A 21,066-nucleotide genomic window follows, 5' to 3' on the forward strand; every position below is an offset into this window, starting at 1 on the left:
CACGTAGTATATTGCACAGCCCACGCAGTATATAGCAATGTGGGCATCATATCACTGTTAAAAAAAAGAATTAAAATAAAAACTAGTTATATACTCACCTTTCGTTGGTCCCGCATCCAAGCGAAGCGGTTACCGACGCTCCTCGCACGCTCCGGTCTCAAGAGTGCAGTGCGGTCTCGCGAGATGATGATGTAACGATCTCGCGAGACCGCTACATCATCATCTCGTGAGACCGCAATGCATGGAGCGATCACCGGAGCGTCGCGAGGAGCGGGAAAGGCCTGTTCTGGATCCGAGGGGCCGACGGACGGTGAGTATATAACGATTTTTTATTTTTTTTAACATTAGATCTTTTAACTATTGATGCCGCATAGGCAGCATCAATAGTAAAAAGTTGGTCACACAGGGTTAATAGCAGCGGTAACGGAGCGCGTTACACCGCGGCATAACGCGGTCCGTTACCGCTGCCATTAACCCTGTGTGAGCACTGACTGGAGGGATTATGGAGCGATTTGGATTATGGAGCCATTTTGCCGCCGGAATGTGCCCGTCGCTGATTGGTCGTGGCCGTTTTGCCGCGACCAATCAGCGACTTGGATTTCCATGATAGAGGCCGCGACCAATGAATATCCGTGACAGACAGACAGACAGAAGTGACCCTTAGACAATTATATAGTAGATTAGCTGTCACTGTAATTTATTTTCGCTGGTTTCTTTGACATATGTTGTATTTTTAAGGTGCCATAATGTTTTTTTTTATATATTGATCAATTTTGGGCATTATGCAATACTTTATAAACCTACCAGGGGCATAGTGATATTTTTAATATATTCATTGTTATATGTGTTACGTGCTCCAGTACCTGACTCAGCTTTTATTAACCTTTGCTTTATTATTCAATATTATTAAAAAAAATTCTGTTTTATTGATTATATTTATGTCATTGGTCCTTATTGCAACTTTTTCTTTTATGATCCCTATTTATCTTTGTGCTTGACCTTTTAGTTTTTTGTACAATTTGTTCTCCTTTGATAATAGATCTCTGTGATCTCAGGCTCCTCTATACTCGTCCTCACAGTGAAATCATTTTCTCCAGAAACTCTCTTGGATTTTTATGGCATTTGTGATTTAAAAACAGAGTGTCCCTTCTTCCACGTCCCCTGAAAGTTTCTAGATTGTGGTTTTCAGTTGATTCTCATTGACCTTTGTCTTGTGTAATCTCACAACCTGATAACCAAGGTGAATGGAGTGAAGAAAGTATCTCTGGTACAGAAGGGGTTAATCTGACCTCCGTCTGGAGGATGATTGCCTGCAAAATGATTAACAGGCCGCTCCCGCCTCACGTGTTCACAAGTTACTGCCATTGTGTGCATTATTTTACTTAAAAATGGAGGCAAAAAATGTGCGGTTTAATCTAAATCATATCACAAAAAAAACAAACCTACTAGCTGCAACATGTGAACACAGCCAAAAATACTCGTAAATCTCTGTGTAACGAAAAGTTCATTAAAGGCAATGTTTTCACCGGATTTCTGACATAGAAAATGCAGAATTGTGCACACTTGCAAGTATGGAGTGTAGTTCGGTGCAAGGAGCCATCGTCGGTGCAAATTGGAACAGAAAGTTTAAAAAAAATTGGTCATAACCGTAAACTTCGGTTTCTGCAGCGAGTACAAGTAAAGGAGCTAGTGATGAGCGAGTGGTCTCTGAGTATTTGTAACTGCTCGGAGATTTAGTTTTCCTTGCAGCAGCTACACGATTTACAGCTACTAGTGAGCTTGAATACATGTGGGAATTCCATAGCAACCAGGCAACCCCCACATGTACTCAGGCTGGCTAGTAGCTGTAAATCATGCAGCTGCGTCAACAAAAACTAAATCTCCAAGCAGTTACAAATACTTGGAGACCACACGAGCATGCTCAGGAAAACCAGAGCAACGAGTACACTCACTCGTCACTAAAAGGAGCGTCATAGAGGCACAGGTTACCCTGGCACCAGTGTCCATAGATGAGCGTATCGCTGCGGAGGACCCATCCGGTCAGTGGATGCCAGGCAGGCACTCTCCAATCTGTCGCCATCCGCGGCTCCTCTTCTGATTAGTACGTCTAGCACCAATGTCCATAGATGAGCGGATCGCTGCGGAGGACCCGTCCGGTCAGTGGATGCCAGACAGGCACTCTCCAATCTGTCGCCATCCGCGGCTCCTCTTCTGATTAGTATGTCTGGCACCAGTGTCCATAGATGAGCGGATCGCTGTGGAGGACCCGTCCGGTCAGTGATGCCAGACAGGCACTCTCCAATCTGTCGCCATCCGCGGCTCCTCTTCTGATTAGTATGTCTGGCACCAGTGTCCATAGATGAGCGTATCGCTGCGGAGGACCCGTCCAGTCAGTGGATGCCAGTCAGGCACTCTCCAATCTGTCACCATCCACTGCTCCTCTTCTGATTAGTACGTCTGGCACCAGTGTCTATAGATGAGCGGATCGCTGGGGAGGACCTGTCCGGTCAGTGGATGCCAGGCAGGCACTCTCCAATTTGTCGCCATCCGCGGCTCCTCTTCTGATTAGTATGTCTGGCACCAGTGTCCATAGATGAGCAGATCGCTGCGGAGGACCCGTCCGGTCAGTGGATACCAGAAAGGCACCCTCCAATCTGTCGCCATCAGCGGCTCCTCTTCTGATTAGTACATCTGGCACCAGTGTCTATACAGTAGATGAGCGGATCACTGGGGAGGACCCGTCCGGTCAGTGGATGCCAGACAGGCACTCTCCAATCTGTCACCATCCGCGGCTCCTCTTCTGATTAGTACGTCCGGCACCAGTGTCTATAGATGAGCGGATCGCTGCGGAGGACTCGTCCGGTCAGAGACGCCAGACAGGCACTCTCCAATCTGTCGCCATCCGCGGCTCCTCTTCTGATAAGTATGTCTGGCACCAGTGTTCATAGATGAGCGGATCGCTGCGGAGGACCCGTCCGGTCAGTGATGCCAGACAGGCACTCTCCAATCTGTCGCCATCTGTGGCTCCTCTTCTGATCAGTAAGTCTGGCACGACCTTTTGTTCACGTGACCGTATTATTAATCCGAGCGCCGTCTGTGAAAAAAGCAGACTGCACTCCGACCAATGTTATTTAATGGGGCAGTGCAGATTTTATTTTTTTTCCAGCCTTCACTAATCTGAGGAGCCTGTCCCATTCAGATCTAGGAGTGCGCAAAAAAAAAGTGGATGTCGTACGGAGCCACAGTGCAACATCCGATTATTACGGAGACATTGCAATTCTGTAACATTGGAGAAATGAAAAAGGACCGTACATGGAGGACAAGTGAGAAAGAAACTGTCCAACTTTTGGATGAAACACTGAACTATATATATATATATATATATATATAAAAAAGAACTAAATAAATGATGATTGTTCCCTTTGTCTCCAGTGTGGACAACCCTCCGTGAGCGTCAGACGGTCACAATGTGACAAATGAGAGCCGTGCCGATCGTGGCCATCGCACGTGGTATCCCTGTTCCCCTTGTGGAGATGTGACGAGCCGTCATACACATGGATGGCGCTCACATTGCTGTCATGTCCTTGACAGATGGAGAATCCTTTATTACCAGAAGCTTCTCACCAAATAAAACACATTGTAATCATCACTGAATGACCACATGGATGCGGCCGCCACCTGGCACTGCCACTAATCCCGGGACAGGCGGCCCACGCGGAGATGTCTCCAGTCACACCAGGAGTTTACCGCTGACTAAGGTGGCCATGATGGTCCAAGAGACAATGGAGGGAGACAGACGACAGGAGAGACATACTGCAGGGAGAGAGAGAGGAGAGACAGGAGGAGAGAGAGACATACTGCAGGGAGAGAGGAGAGAGAGACAGGAGGAGAGAGACATACTGCAGGGAGGAGAGAGAGACATACTGCAGGGAGGAGAGAGAGACATACTGCAGGGAGAGAGAGAGGAGAGAGACATACTGCAGGGAGAGAGGAGCGAGAGACAGGAGGAGAGAGAGACATACTGCAGGGAGAGAGGAGAGAGAGACATACTGCAGGGAGAGAGAGAGGAGAGAGACATACTGCAGGGAGAGAGAGAGGAGAGAGACATACTGCAGGGAGAGAGGAGAGAGAGACAGGCGGAGAGAGAGAGACATACTGCAGGGAGAGAGGAGAGAGAGACATACTGCAGGGAGAGAGAGAGGAGAGACAGGAGGAGAGAGAGACATACTGCAGTGAGAGAGGAGAGAGAGACAGGAGGAGAGAGAGACATACTGCAGGGAGAGAGGAGAGAGAGACATACTGCAGGGAGAGAGAGAGGAGAGAGAAATACTGCAGGGAGAGAGAGAGGCTGGAGAGACATACTGCAGGGAGAGAGACAGGAGAGACAGGAGGAGAGAGACACATACTGCAGCGAGAGAGAGACAGGAGGAGAGACATACTGCAGGGAGAGAGGAGAGAGACAGACACTTCTCTATCTTGGGGTATGCGCACACACTAATTGTTTGTTACAAACATTTTGGCATAAAAAGCCTGCCCGCTGACAGGATAGGACTGTATAAAACCTACTTGTTTTTGCTCTTTTTTTCTGAAACATTTGGGTGAAAAATGCTGAAAGAATTGTCATTCTTCAGATCTGAAACTGCCTCCAATCCACAAGATGGAAATAAGCAGCCTGTTCATGAGATGTCAGAAATCTCATTCACTTTCCTGGGACTGTAAAATGCTGCGTTTTTCATTCGCAAAACAACATAAAAAATGTCACATGTGAACGAGTCCTAACAGCTTCATACATCCAGTCTTCTGAGCTTCTTTTAATCGCTCCAGGTTTCCAAAGACACCTGATGGGAGAACAGAAGTGACCGGACCGTTCTTCAGGGGTTTTTGCTTGGAAGCCGCTCACTAGTTTTGTACAAGTAAGAAAGCAAAAGCCGGTGATTAATGACATCACAAAAAGCGCCCCACAAACAACTGAAAAGGTGCAAAAAAAGATACATGAGTCCAAAGATCCAGAAGCGTCACTTATCACTCCCTCCGCTGCAGACTTCATACACGACCAATATTCCAAAAAACTGTAATTTAATTAACAAAAACTTTAAATATATAATTTATTTAAAAAAATGACATCTAACACGTCTCAGGGTGACGAATTGTGCTTTTTTGCCCAGTCCCCTGCCACACCTCGCAGCGGCCGGGCTTTATGACCGCTGTCACCCTGCAATACTTCATTCCACCTATCGTAACCTTTAATTCTCTCATAACTCACCAGGGTAAAGCACTAAATTAAAACCCTTGGGAAGACATGATGCAGATTGCTGGGACCACTGTGTATGCAGATGAACTCCTCCGCCTGTAATGGAGGTTTTCTAATATTTCCCATTGTTCTACAAGCCCAAGCGAATCTTCAGTCACCGTCTACATCACTTTCTGGCGCCTCTTTCTACAAGTTGGCACTACACTATTTACCTGAAAAATCCAGGACCTGTCCATTCTACAAAGTAGCTTTTTTATATACTTCAAGAATGATTTATTCTTTTGCTCAATGAGTCGTCTTCAGGAAATTAGGATCATTTCATAAAGCCGTGATGTCTGTGATACCCGTGCTTATGCAGTCTTTCCCTCAGGCCTCCGTCACACGTCCTGGTGAGATCCATGCGTCACATCCGTGTGTCCATGTGACACGCACCGACGCCTGGGAAGAAGCAGTACAGTTTTCTGCTCTCATCATTGTCTCAATGAGATCAGCGCGAGACAATGATGGGGCATGTTCCCAGGGTATCAATAACAGCTCACAGCTGTTTGCTGGTTTGAATTTATAGGGGGACCCAACGTCATTTTTTTTTCTGGGGTCCTGTAAATTCTCCAGTAAAGGCTGAACACACAGCTGTGGGCTGATATTAATAGCTTGGGAAGGGGCCAGAGATATTGCCACCCAGAGGCTACCAAAACCAACCCTCAGCCATCCCAGAAATGGACCATCCATAAGATGCACCAAAGCAGGAGCTTAGCCTCGTTCTTTCCACTTTCCCTGTGGCGATGGCAAGTGCGGTAATAAAGTTGGGGTTGATGTCAGCTTTGTATTGTCAGGTGACATCAAGCCCAGGGTTTAGTACAGGAGAGGCATCTACAAAACACCGCCATTACTAACCCCATAGTAAATATTGAAATAAACACACAGCAAGAATAAAATCCTTTATTTGAAATAAATGTGTACAACACCCTGTTTTACACATTTATTAAAAAATAAGACACAGTTATACCCATTTTTACACCTACCATCCATCGATGCCCATGTCCCCTGTAAAAAATGAAAACAATAATAAACAACCAAATTCCTCACTTGTCCAAAGAGAAGATAATCCATTTGTCCCATGCTGTAATCCATCTCTGCTTCATCTGGATTTCAAGCTGTACAGCGTCAGGATGCGACCGTTCAGGCTGAAATCCAGGAGACACTGAAGCTGCGGTTCCCACGGTCAGCTCATTGTAAGATCACCGCTAGCACGGTGAGAATTTTTTCAAGGTGACAGCGTTGATCTCACTGAGGTAACCACAGTATATCGGGTTGCTCACAGTGAACTGAGCGTGGGAACCGCAGTTTCAGTGACTGGCGGTAACCTCTATAACATCACTGAATCAGCATCTCAGTGTCTCCTGGAAACCAGCAAGGTTGCATCATGCAGCTTGAAATCCAGATGAAGCAGAGATGGATTACAGCATGGGACAAATGGATTATCTTCTCTTCAGACAAGTGAGGAACATAGTTGTTATTTTTTTGTGTTTTACAGGGCACATGGGCATCTAATGGATGATGGGTGTACAGGTGAGTATAACTTTGGTTTTCATTTTTTAATGTGTAACACAGGGTGTTGAGTTTTATTTCAAATAAAGGATTTTATTCTTGCTGTGTTTATTTCAACATTTACTATGGGGTTAGTAATGGTGATGTCTTATAGACACCTCTCCATTACTAATCCCTGGGCTTGATGTCAACTGACAGTACAAGGGTATTAATATCAACCCACAGCTATCTGTTTAGCCTTTGCTGGTTTGAATTTAGATTGGGACCATATGGAATTTGTTTATTTCCCTGGGATCGCCCATACATTCATCAGGAAAGGCTAAGCAAACAGCTGTGAACTGTTATTAATAGCCTGGGAACCTTATGGGGTTTTGTCCCAGATTATTAACATAAGACCCCAGCTGTGGGCTTTCCCTCCGCTGGTCAGGAACAGTATGCGGGAGCCCACACCATTATTTATTTTTAATGTAATTCTTAATTTTACACATGATGTACACAGCTGCTGCTGAATACAACTCCCATCATTGTTGCGCTAATCTCAGGGAGACAGACGATAACGATGAGAGCTGCCTTCAGCAGCTGGTCCCTGGGATGAGCGCGAACTGTACCGCTTTTTCCCACCGGTACGTGTCACACGGATGTCATCCAGTGTCATCATTGTGCACGTCTGTGGCACGCAATTTGTTTGCGCTGCACGAAAAAAACTGACATGTCTGCGGGTTTTTCACACAGACACACGGTTCGTGTGAAAACCTGACATATGCACATCACCACTGAATACAATGGACGAGCATGTATCCGTATTTGCAGTTCTTAAAACACGGATGTTTGAGGGGGGGCATCAAAATGAGGATTGTCCTTCCCTGAGGAAGCAGAGTGAAACGCGCGTCGAGGCGTGGAGCAATGTCAGCCAGGCCATCTTTCTATAGGTTTGTCCTGATTATTCTTACTTTATGCATTGTTGTCATTTGCATACTATGTTTATAGATACTAGATTTTCCTATCTACTTGAATAAGGTTTGAGATTACAGTGTCTACAAACTTCAGTATATTTTAAATGCTATATTTCCATGTTACTTATTTACATATCCTTCACACTATTGTATGTTCTATAATTGACATTTATTTATATGTTATATCCCTGATACTTAGCATCATAAGTATAGCCTAATGATGCATTTTACCTACGGTATATAGGTAACCACCCTTGGTAACGTATTATTATACATGAAATTGTTACGCCATATAAGAGTGTCTCTACTGCCTGTCCTTATTTCTGCCACTCTGTGGTAACATTGCCTTTAAATTATTGAATTTTTAAAAAAAATGTTTAAGGGTATGTGCACACGTTGTGGATTTCCTGCGGATCCGCAGTGTTTTTTGCCGTGCAAAAACGCTGCAGATCCGCAAGTGATTTACATTACAATGTAAATCAATGTAAAAAAATGCTGTGCTAATGGTGCGGAAAAATCCGTGCGGAAGCACTGCGGATTAAAAGAAGGAGCATGTCACTTCTTTTTTTGCGGATCTGCAGCGTTTTTGTACCCATTCCATTATAGAAATCCGCAGGGGTAAAAAACGCAGTAAATCCACAAAAAATCCACAGTAAACCCGCAGCAAATCCGCACAAAAAACGAGTCAAATCCGCACCTGTGTTTTCTGCCAAGAGATGTAGAATCTGCACCAAAAATTCCTAAGCCTAATCCGCAACGTGTGCACATAGCCTAATAAATGAAATTTTAAGATTCAGAGGATTTTTACTGTACTGTCTCTATCCCTCTGGACCCTTGGGATGTTTGTATAGTATATCTATTGGGGTGCATTCCCCGCTATGGTATATTGGTCAGTATTTTACATCAGTATTTGTAAGCCAAAACCAGGAGTGGGTGATAAATGCAGAAGTGGAGCATATGTTTCTATTATACTTTTCCTCTAATTGTTCCACTCCTGGTTTTGGCTCACAAATATTGATGTAAAATACTGACCAAATACTGCTAGTGTGACGGCAGCCTTAAATGAACATTTGCCTTGATAAAGAGTTCACCCTGAAATGTGCGGGATAGATAGAGCTGCTTTTTGGGGGGGATTATGTGTGTTAAGTAGTTTTGTTTTTTTATCAAGGCTCACTAAATCTTTTTGTGTATTTTACTTTAACGCAAATAAACTTAGGAAGCGGCATAACTGAGGACTGAATCCACAGTCCTGGTCCCGATCCCCCGGGGACATCTAGTAACTGCAGGCGGCGGCCAGGTCTATTATACTTATTATTCTATATTACACTTTTAGGAGTTTGTCTGGAATAATAATGCAGCGGAGACAACGGGATTCTGCCACAAAGGCCTCATTGTCTTATACAGATGGCAGCAACCAGGTGCATAGAGCAAATATTATTCTACCCATCTCCGAAAATGAGCTGCGCCCAGAATGTGCCGCAGGCCGGGGCTCTGAGCAACGTCGTCACATTGCAAACTCGCACGGTAAAACTGCAACAACATCATCACTAACATTCTACCATGCCCAAAGAACGACACGAGTGTCCTGCCCGGGTCTTATCAGCTGGGGATGAAGGGGTTAATACGTATATCTATAGCACGATGTCCGTCTCTTCATCTCTACTGTATATGTCACCTCCTGTGGACGCAATCTAATGATGTCACAATCCTACAATGGGATTTTCTGGGTTTTATTGTTAGATTCTGTCTCTCACAGGTGAAGTGTACCTACGATAAAAACTACACACCTCTGCATTCTGTGTAGGGGGAAACTGGCAAAATTGGCAGCGGATCAAATACTTATTTTCCCCACTGTATACATAGATGTGTGATACATACTGTATATGGGGGGTGTCACTATGTGTCATATAAACGGGGATATATCCCTATGTGTCATATATACTGTATACAGGGGGTGTCACTATGTGTCATATATACGGGGATATATGACTATGTGTCATATGTACTGTATACGGGGGGTGTCACTATGTGTCATATATACAGGGATATATCCCTATGTGTCATATATACTGTATACTGGGGGTGTCACTATGTGTCATATATACGGGGATATATCACTATGTCATATATACTGTATACGGGGGGTGTCACCATGTGTCATATATACTGTATACTGGGGGTGTCAATATGTGTCATATAAACGAGGATATATCACTATGTGTCATATATACGGGGATACTGCATAGGGATGTGTTATAAATACTGTATACGGGGGGTGTCACTATGTGTCATATATACCTTATACGGGGGGTGTCACTATGTGTCATATATACGGGGATATATCGATATGTGTTATAAATACTGTATACGGGGGGTGTCACTATGTGTCATATATACTTTATACGGGGGGTGTCACTATGTGTCATATATACGGGGATATATCCCTATGTGTTATAAATACTGTATACGGGGGGTGTCACTATGTGCCATATATACTTTATACGGGGGGTGTCACTATGTGTCATATATACGGGGATATATCCCTATGTGTTATAAATACTGTATACGGGGGGTGTCACTATGTGCCATATATACTTTATACGGGGGGTGTCACTATGTGTCATATATACGGGAATATATATCTATGTGTTATAAATGCTGTCTGCAGTGTGATTCCTATAAGTGTATCCTAGAAGTGGGAAGATTAATTTAGAATTAAAACCAGAAGGATGTATACAGACTGTGCCCTGCTATCTGCCACCATCGCACTCTAACCAGCATGTCTATTCTTCCTACAGGTATGTTCATGCACCCAGCTCTCCAGCCTGCTCTCCTGCCTTGACTGTCTATGAAGTGCACATAGTACATCACCCAACTTTCCACACAGACTTTTCTCTGCTCCTAGCATTCTCATAGTATGCCTCTCAGCTAACCCCAGCTTACCCAGTGATATTTATGATGTTGTTTACTCTGGCTTGATTGTATGCATCTGGTCCACTCTTAATTCTCTGACCAAGGTGAGCAGAGACTACTCCTCTCTGCTTCACACCTGACTGCACTTAGTTGTACATATATTGCATAGCACAAGTCTGCAATGACTTTAGTCTGCAGTGTGATTCCTCTAAGTGTGTCCTAGAAGTGTGAAGATTAATTTAGAATTAAAACCAAAATTGAACCAGAAGGGAACTGAAGGAAACTGGCCAGTCACTGTAAACAATGTTTCTGTTTGTTTTCACTTTCACCGCTATAATCCTTCAGATTCTGCAAACTCCCCTAATCCCTACTCCTAGTAAAGAACTGTTCATCTCCTCTTCAATCCTCCCCATCCATCTCACCTCCTCCTCAGAACTGTTCCTTAACACAATTCTCTGTCTCCAAGCACAGACAGCCACCTCATGCCCTCTCCTGCTCCCACATGCTAACACTTTCTCTACTCCTTCTCACTGCTGGTGATATCTCTCAAAATCCTGGTCCTTCTCACCACATCCCCACAGTCAGTTCTACCTCCCATACACGCTCTATCACAAATTTCCGTAACCTCTCTAACCTTATACACATTCGCCCATCCCCCACTTACCCAGTCCCACTAACAGGAGCTCTGTGGAACGCTCGCTCTGTCTGCAACAAGCTTTCCTACATCCACGATCTTTTTGTTACTACCAAACTTTCCTTCTTCGCCATCACCGAAACCTGGCTCACCCCTTCTGACACAACCTCTCCTGCTGCACTTTCCTATGGTGGCTTCCACCTTTCTCACACACCACACCCCAGCAGCAAGCATTGCGGAGGAGTTGGTTTTCTCTGTCAGATAACTGCTCCTTCACCCCAATCCCACTGCCACCCTCTGTTACCCTCCCTTCCTTTGAGGTGCACTCTGTGCGCATCTATACCCCCACCAACTGGCTGTAATTTACCGCCCCCCAGGGCCAGCCACCACCTTCTTTGACCACTTCACCACCTGGCTACTTCATTTCCTTTCTGCAGACATTATTATTATTATTATTCATTTTTATAGCGCCATTTATTCCATGGCGCTTTACATGTGAAACACGGGGCAAATATAGACAAATACATTAGACATGAGCATCAGACATCCCCACTATCATCATAGGCGACTTCAACATCCCCATTGACACTTCCCTCTCAGCTGCCACTAAACTTCTATCTCTCGCTTCTTCCTTCGACCTCACTCAATGGTCTTCTGCAGCCACTCACGAAGATGGTCACACATTGGACCTCATCTTCACCCGCCTCTACTCCCTATCTAACCTCTCTAACTCACCTCTTCCTCTTTCGGACCACAATCTACTCACATTCTCTTCCCTCTCCACTCCTTGTCTACAATCCGCACCCCACAAACTTGCACACCCTCGCAGAAATCTTAAACACCTTGATCTACACTCACTCTCTGAATCCCTCCTCCCTCTCACACACATAAGTTCCCTACACAATGCAGATGACGCTGCCGCTCTATATAACACCACAATAGCTGCAGCTTTGGAATCTCTTGCCTCTCTCACACATACCAAAGCTCGCAAAATCAACAGACAGCCCTGGCACACCAGCCTGACCAAAGAACTGAGGTGAGCTTCCAGGGCTGCAGAGCGGAGATGGAAAAGGTCCCACTCCAACGAGCACTTTATCGCATTCAAACAGTCCCTCACTACTTTCAAGACCACATTCGCTACAGCTAAACAAACCTACTTCTCATCTCTCATATCCTCCCTGTCTCACAACCCTAAACAGTTATTCAACACCTTCAACTCTCTCCTCCGTCCCCCAGCACCTCCTCCCTCCCCACTCATCTCAGCTGAAGACTTTGCCTCATTTTTCAAGCAGAAGATTGACAACATCAGAGACAGTTTTAGTCAACAACCCCTAGAGCCCTTCCTCCCAACTACCCAGCCCTCCACCTCCAAAACCAACTTCTCCACTATTACAGAAGATCGACTCTCCACTCTACTCTCAAGATCGCATCTCACCACCTGTGCACTCGACCCGATCCCTTCCCACTTCATCCCAAACCTCGCCACAGTCTTCATCCCAACTCTAACCCATCTCTTCAACCTATCACTAACAACTGGTGTTTTCCCCTCAAGCTTTAAACATGCCTCAATCACACCTACCTCAAAAAGCCCTCTCTTGACCCATCTTCTGTATCTAGCTATAGCCCTATATCACTTCTCCCCTATGCCTCAAAACTACTGAAACAACACGTCCATCTTGAACTGTTCTCCCATCTATCTTCTTGCTTTCTTTTCGACCGCTTACAATCAGGCTTCCGGTCACACCACTCCACTGAAACTGCCCTAACTAAGGTCACCAATGACCTATTAACCCCCAAGAGCAAGCGACACTACTCTATCCTCCTGTAATAATTATAGGGGATAACTCAGGAGAATCTTTGCGTGGAACAAGACAACTACAGGACACAGCTTTATAAGTGGTAAAGTCTATATTATCACATGGTGATTCAAACAGCTGCTGAGAGAAACTCAAGTCCACAACACTTGGTGCAAATAGCAAATGCAGCTCAGCAGTCTATAGGAAACTTCAGAGGAAAATGCAATCATGCAGAAAGTCTATGAAGCACAATTATTCTTGAGGATACTTGACACGAATAAGTCCTTGCTTAGTCCAAAATACAGATAGATATGCTTATAAGGCAGTTTAAATAATATCTTAGCTCAACCAGGGAGGTCTGGGTAATAGTCTCCAGGTTCTTGCAAAGCAGAATCAGCTTACATGTCCAGCAAATGCAGATGGAAGTAAACACGAGCAGCAGATGAAGGAGGATTACTGGAACTGGTGTATGCAGCAGGAACCCAGAGCAGAGTAGCAGGATAACCCCACAGGTTCACAGGAGCAGGTATATAGCCAGGGAGTCACCAGAGGTCAGGAGCTGGATGCAAGGCAGAATACTCTAGCACAGACTGAAGGCTGGGGTGGAGTTTTATAGCAGGAAGACACAATGCACTTGAGACCAAAGACGCCATCTTGGAAAAGGGCAGTAATGCACAAAAAGGTAATAAAAAATGTTCAGAGTCCTGACATTACTCCCTCCTTAGAAGCGGCCTCAGGACGATCCTGGACCTGGTTTCTCAGGGACTCTCTGATGAAAACGAGAAATCTTCTGTTGGGCATTGATGTTTTCCACAGGTTCCCAAGAGTCTTCCTCAGGGGATATCCCTGCCATCTTATCAGATATTGGAGCCGATTCCTGCGAATCCTGGAATCAACAATTTTCTCCACCACAAATTGTTCTTGCCCATCAATCACCACAGGCTGCGGAGGTGGCACAACACGTCCCTGGAAGATATTAGGAGATACAGGCTTTAGTAAAGATACATGAAAAACTGGGTGTACCTTCATAGTCCTAGGCAGCTTCAGCCGGCAGGCCACAGAGCTCACAATACCGTTGATCTTGAAAGGGCCAATTAATTTCTGTCCAAGTTTTTGTGAAAGAACGTTGAACTTCAGATTCTTAGTTGCTAACCACACGGAATCTCCTACCTTGATCATGGGTGCAGGTTTACGGAATCTATCAGCCGATCTCTTATAACGTTCTTGAGCTGTGGTCAGGGATTCCTTCAGAACCTCCAGATTTTGCCTCATCGCAGTCAGCCTTTCCTCCACTGCCGGAACCGGAGAATTAATTGGAGACCTAGGTAAGATACACGGATGATAACCCAGATTGGCAAAGAAAGGTGTAAATTTAGTGGAGGCGCTCTGAGAATTGTTATATGAAAATTCGGCTAACGGCAGCAACTCCAACCAATCATCCTGGAGATGGCTGACATAGCATCTTAGATATTGTTCCAGCGTAGCGTCTGGTTGGTACGCTCAGTCTGACCATTTGTCTGGGAATGGTAAGCGGAAGAGAGAGACAGACATTAATATTGAGTGCAGAGCAAAACCCCTTCCAGAATCTTGAAGTGAACTGCACTCCACGGTCAGAGATGATCTCATCCGGAACCCCATGCAACCGAAAGACATTCTGTATAACCAAGTTCACTGTATCTTTAGCTGAGGGGAGGCCGGTGCACGGAACAAAATGAGCAGCTTTAGTCAGGCGATCAACTACCACCATGATTGTATTCATGCCCCCCGATGTAGGCAGCTCCACAATAAAGTCCATTTATATAGACCCCCAAGAGCGGGACGGAACAGGTAATGGTTATAGAAGACCCGTAGGTGCCACATGAGGAGTCTTGTAACGAGCACATACCTCGCAAGAGAGAACATAGTCCTTGGTATCCTTCTGGCAAGTTGGCCACCAGAAGAATCAGCTCAATAACTCTTGTGTCTTCTGTACCCCCCCTGTGACCAGCCAACTTGGAGTCATGTACCAACTTGAGGATCTGCAGACGAACGACTTCAGGGACGTAGATACGTCGATCTCTGAACCACATGCCACCCTTAAAGACAAGGTTAATATCCACAGGTGGGTTGGCCAGAAATACATCACCATCATAGGCCTCCCTGCACTCCTTCCACAAGTCCTGATCGTGGATAACTCCGATGAAATTGACATCAGATAGAATGGTCTTGGACGGGGCTCCAGGTACGGAATCCGCAGCATGGATTCGGGATAAAGCATCAGCCTTCCCATTACGAGAACCTGGACGGTACGAGATACCAAAGTTAAATTGATTTAAAAATAAGTTCCAACGAGCCTGACGAGGAGAAAGACATCTAGCGGATCTAAGGAACTCTAAATTGCGATGGTCAGTTAGCACTACGATCTGTTGTGCAGCTCCTTGCAGATGATGCCTCCATTCTTTGAAAGCCGCAATAATAGCCAGCAATTCCTTGTCTCCCACGTCGTAATCCTTCTCTGCTGAGGTTAGTCTACGGGAAAAGAAAGCACAAGGATGTAGCAGACCCTTCTCTCCAGTTCTTTGGGAGAGAATAGCCCCAAAAGCATTATCAGAAGCGTCCACCTCCACAATGAAAGAAAGTGTTGGATCTGGGTGTATCAACAGCGGTGCTGATGTGAAACAGATCTTAAGCCGATCAAAATATTCTTGAGCCTGTGATGACCACTTAAAGGGCTTTTCCTTTTTTGTCAAGGAAGTAATGGGATGGACAATATCAGAAAAATTTCAAATGAAGCGTCTGTAGAAATTTGCAAAACCAATAAAACGTTGGACCTCCTTAACGTTCTTGGGTATCGGCCAGTCAAGGATAGCCTGAATCTTACCAGATTCCATGTTCAGCCACTGGGGAGAGATGATATAACCTAAGAACTGTATCTCAGAACGATGGAACTCGCATTTCTCCGGCTTAATATACAGATGGTTCTCTTTCAGACGTCTTAAAACAATTTTGACATGTTCTTCATGTTCCTGTAGAGAGTCAGAAAAGATTAGTATATTGTCCAAATAGATTACTACAAACTGGTCCAACAAATCTCTGAAAATGTCATTAGCAAGGTGTTGAAACGTTGCAGGGGCGTTACAAAGCCCGAAGGGCATCACAAGAGATTCAAAGTGTCCATACCGGCATCTGAATGCTGTCTTCCACTCATCCCCTGGACGAATACGTACCAAATTATAAGCCCCACGAAGATCCAGTTTAGAGAACACCTTAGCATGGCGGACTCTTTCCAGTAATTCGGGAATCAGAGGCAAAGGGTAACGGTTTCGTACGGTTACCTTATTGAGTTTCCGATAGTCAACACAGGGTCTCAGGGTCCCATCCTTCTTCTTTACAAAAAAGATAGGTGCCCCTGCTGGTGAGGAAGAAGGACGTATGAAGCCTTTGGCCAGATTTTCACAAATATACTCCTTTAAGGCTTGAAGCTCAGGTGCCGCCAAAGGGTATACGTTACCAAAAGGAATAGCTGCCCCAGCAAGCAACTCAATGGGACAGTCATAATGCCTGTGTGGAGGAAGCTGATCTGCATTCTTCTTGTCACAGATGTCAGAGAACTCTTTATATGCTGGAGGTAAAGAAAATACCTGTACATGTGGTTCCGTAGCCGTGGACTCAGGGACAGCTTCTGTTAACGCTGAGTTGCTCCTTGTTGGAAAGATAATCTCCTTGGTCTCCCAGTTGATAATTGGGTTCTGAGAATGCAACCAAGAAATGCCTAAAATCACAGGAAAATGAGAAGAAATTAGCAAGAAAGAAAGTTGCTACTGATGATTATGCTCCAACAAAATTTCAAGGGGTACGGTCTCCTGATCCACAGGCCCAGAGATTAAAGGTGACCCATCCACTGTTTCCATGGTAATTGGAGAGGCTCTTTGCTGAATTTCAATACCATGTTCCTTGGCAAATGCGATATCCATGAAATTGCCACCTGCACCAGAGTCAATCAGAGCTGCACTGGAAATCCACTGTCCTGAACACAGGATCTAAAAGGGACTCTGTCACCTGAATTTGGAGGGAACAATTTTCAGCCATAGGGGCAGGGTTTTCGGGTGTTTGATTCACCCTTTCCTTACCCGCTGGCTGCATGCTGGCTGCAATATTGGATTGAAGTTCATTCTCTGTCCTCCGTAGTACATGCCTGCGCAAGGCAATCTTGCCCCTATGGCTGAAAATTGTTCCCTCCAAATTCAGGTGACAGAGTCCCTTTAATAGGGAGAGAACAGTGAGAGTTCTTTTCCTTAAGCTCCTTGGGGGGTGAAGTCATAGAAAGTGAATGGAATACAGCTTTTAAAGGCAGGCTACATTCAGAGATGTCAGATTCATCATCACAGTTGTCAAAGTCCCCTGCTGCTGATAGCACCTTGTTAGGCCGTCTAGGACACTTAGGACAATTGATCAAGAAGTGGTCAGACTGGCCGCAGTAGAAACATAGACTTTCACGAAGGCGATGCTCCCGGCGCTCATTGATCTCGCGCCTCTGTACGGAATCAATTTGCATGGGCACCTCCTCCACCTCCCGAGATGTTTTACCTGCAGGCTCTTTGGAAGGAAGGGAAAAGTTAGAAATACGGTTATATGCAGCAAACTTCTCCTGTCTACGCTCAGTAAGGCGAATGTCAATGAGCACACAATGCTGTATAAATGTCTCTAGCTCTTGTGGTGACTCAGAGCGAGCTAGGTCATCTTTTACAATACTAGACAGACCCCTTTTAAAAATAGGCAATTGTGCATAACTGTCCCAATTGGTATCGGTTGCACGGCGATTAGGATCATCAAACATTAATGCCATAGCGGCCAAGAAATCATCCAAGTTATTTAACCGTGGGTCACGAGACTCAATCATCGGATTCGCCCAGGCGAGCGCTCGTGTGGTCAGCAGCATTATTACACACAATACTTTGGGTCTATCATTAGGAAAATGGTCAGCATGCACATCAAAATATAGCATACATTGATTCACAAAGCCACGAAATTTGTCGCAATCACCATTAAATCTGAATGGGGGCAACTTAGGTGGGCTAGCTGGTGGCGGTTGCCTAGAGGGAAAAGTCGCTTGTGCAGCTATTGGCGTGCTTATGTCCTGAAAAGCCCGTCCATACTGGGACTCCATGCCAGCAAGTTTGTTTTCCTGGGCTGCCATGCGGGTGCTTAAGTCCTGCAAAGTCTGTCCAAACACTTGTTGATTGTGTTCAAAGCTTCCAAACTTCTTTTGCAGACCTTCCACATATTTCTGCAGTGATCTAATTATGGAAAACACCTGCTCTAGTCTGCTTTCTGCAGTCATTGTTCCAGCAGTCTCCATTTTTTTTTTTAGGCTAGAGTATCCTGTAATAATTACAGGGGATAACTCAGGAGACTCTTTGCGTGGAACAAGACAACTACAGGACACAGTTTTATAAGTGGTAAAGTCTATATTATCACATGGTGATTCAAACAGGTGCTGAGAGAAACTCAAGTCCACAACACTTGGTGCAAATATCAAATGCAGCTCAGCAGTCTATAGGAAACTTCAGAGGAAAATGCAATCATGCAGAAAGTCTATGAAGCACAATTATTCTTGAGGATACTTGACACGAATAAGTCCTTGCTTAGTCCAAAATACAGATAGATATGCTTATAAGGCAGTTCAAATAATATCTTAGCTCAACCAGGGAGGTCTGGGTAATAGTCTCAGGTTCTTGCAAAGCAGAAACAGCTTACATGTCCAGCAAATGCAGATGGAAGTAAACACGAGCAGCAGATGAAGGATTACTGGAACTGGTGTATGCAGCAGGAACTCAGAGCAGAGTAGCAGGATAACCCCACAGGTTCACAGGAACAGGTATATAGCCAGGGAGTCACCAGAGGTCAGGAGCTGGATGTAAGGCAGAATACTCTAGCACAGACTGAAGGCTGGGGTGGAGTTTTATAGCAGGAAGACACAGTGCACATGAGACCAAAGACACCATCTTGGAAAAGGGCAGTAATGCACAAAAAGGTAATAAAAAATGTTCAGAGTCCTGACACCTTCTCCTCCTGGACCTGTCCTCTGCCTTTGACACAGTGGACCATTCCCTATTACTACAGACCCTCTCATCCCTTGGCATCACAGACTTGGCCCTATCCTGGATCTCGTCATACCTAACCCTCAATGTCTATCCGCTATTTCATCCTTCTTCTCCGCTAGATTTCTAAAACTTAACATGGACAAAACAGAATTCATTGTCTTTCCCCCATCTCACGCGACCCTCCCCCCAACGAACCTATCCATTACAGTAAACGGCTGCCCACTCTCCCCAGTCCCACAAGCTCGCTGTCTCGGGGTAATCCTTGACACTGATCACTCCTTCAAACCGCATAGCCAAGCCCTTTCCACTTCCTGCCGCCTTCAACTCAAAAATATTTCACGGATCCGTACATTCCTAAACCAAGAATTTGCAAAAACCCTAGTACATGCCCTCATCATCTCCCGCCTGTAACCTCCTGCTCTGTGGCCTCCCCTCTAACACTAACGCACCCCTCCAATCTATTCTAAACTCTGCTGCCCGACTAATCCACCTGTCCCCCAACTATTCCCCGGCATCTCCCCTCTGTCAATCCCTTCACTACAAAAGCCTAACCATGACATACAAAGCCATCCAAAACCAGTCTCCTCCATACATCTGTGACCTCGTCTCCCGATACTTTCCTGCACGCAACCTCCGATCCTCACAAGATCTCCTTCTCTACTCCCCTCTTATCTCCTCTTCCCACAATCGCATACAAGATTTCTCTCGCGCATCACCCCTACTCTGGAACCCTCTACCACAACATATCAGACTCTCGCCTACCATCGAAACCTTCAAAAAGAACCTGAAGACCCACCTCTTCCAACAAGCCTACAACCTGCAGTAACCACCGATCAACCAAACCACTGCACGACCAGCTCTATCCTTACCTACTGTATTCTCACCCATCCCTTGTAGACTGTGAGCCCTCGTGGGCAGGGTCCTCTCTCCTCCTGTACCAGCTGTGACCTGTATTGTTTTAGATTATTGTACTTGTTTTTATTATGTATACCCCTCCTCACATGTTAAGCGCCATGGAATAAATGGCGCTATAATAATAAATAATAATAATCTACTATATAATCGTCTAAGGGTCACTTCTGTCTGTCCTTCTGTCACCGTTATTCGTTCTCTGATTGGTCTCGGCAGCTGCCTGTCATGGCTGCCGCGACCAATCAGCGACGCGCACAGTCCAGAAAAAAATGGCCGCTCCTTACTCCCCGCACTCACTGCCCGGCGCCCGCATACACCGCTCACACAGGGTTAATGCCGGCGGTAACGGACCCCGTTATGCCGCGGGTAACGCACTCCGTTACCGCTGCTATTAACCCTGTGTGTCCCCAACTTTGTACTATTGACGCTACCTATGCGGCATCAATAGTACAAAATGTAATGTTAAAAATAATAAATTAAAAAAAAACCTGCTATACTTACCCTCCGCCGCCTTTCTCGCTCCTCGCCACGCTCCCCGGACCGCTCCATTACAAGCGTCAGCTTGCGGTGAGGTCCCGTCCCAGGGCTGGTGTGCGGCAAGGACCTGCCGTGACGTCACGGTCATGTGACCGCGACGTCTTCATAGGTCCTGCTCCCACCAGCCCTGGCACTTGCAATGGAACTCGGCTTCAGGAAAATGGCCGCCGCGATCTCGATCTGCGCACGCGCGGCATCCCGCGGCCATTTTCCTGAAGCCGAGCACTACGATCTGCACAGGATCCCAGGAAGAGGAGAGGCGGGACGCGGAGGAGCAGTGACAAGAATGGTGAGTATGATACACTACAAGGGGCCCTCGGATCGTTAGGTGAGTATGTTTATTTTTTATTTTTTGGACCTGTCACTGGGCAATATCCTACGTGGCTCTGCTGTATACTACAAGGCTGGGCAATATACTACGTGGCTGGACAATATACTA

General features: G+C 45.5%; 2 protein-coding genes across 10 annotated transcripts in view; both read right to left on the reverse strand.

Annotated features, from left to right (window-relative positions):
• The window catches only part of LOC143764161 (CMP-N-acetylneuraminate-beta-galactosamide-alpha-2,3-sialyltransferase 4-like), a 228,159-nt gene that overhangs the window by 109,020 nt on the left and 98,073 nt on the right, over positions 1-21,066 (reverse strand). The window lies entirely within an intron of this gene.
• LOC143764162 (uncharacterized) lies at positions 13,315-16,827 on the reverse strand. Its single transcript, XM_077249451.1, has 3 exons — positions 16,716-16,827; positions 14,266-14,416; positions 13,315-14,061 (listed from the first exon to the last, which is right to left on the reverse strand). Exons 1-3 carry the CDS (start codon positions 16,721-16,723, stop codon positions 13,792-13,794), a joined length of 429 nt encoding a protein of 142 aa, XP_077105566.1. The 5' UTR covers positions 16,724-16,827; the 3' UTR covers positions 13,315-13,791.

The sequence above is a fragment of the Ranitomeya variabilis genome, chromosome 4 (assembly GCF_051348905.1).
Source record: "Ranitomeya variabilis isolate aRanVar5 chromosome 4, aRanVar5.hap1, whole genome shotgun sequence".
Lineage (NCBI taxonomy): Eukaryota > Metazoa > Chordata > Amphibia > Anura > Dendrobatidae > Ranitomeya > Ranitomeya variabilis.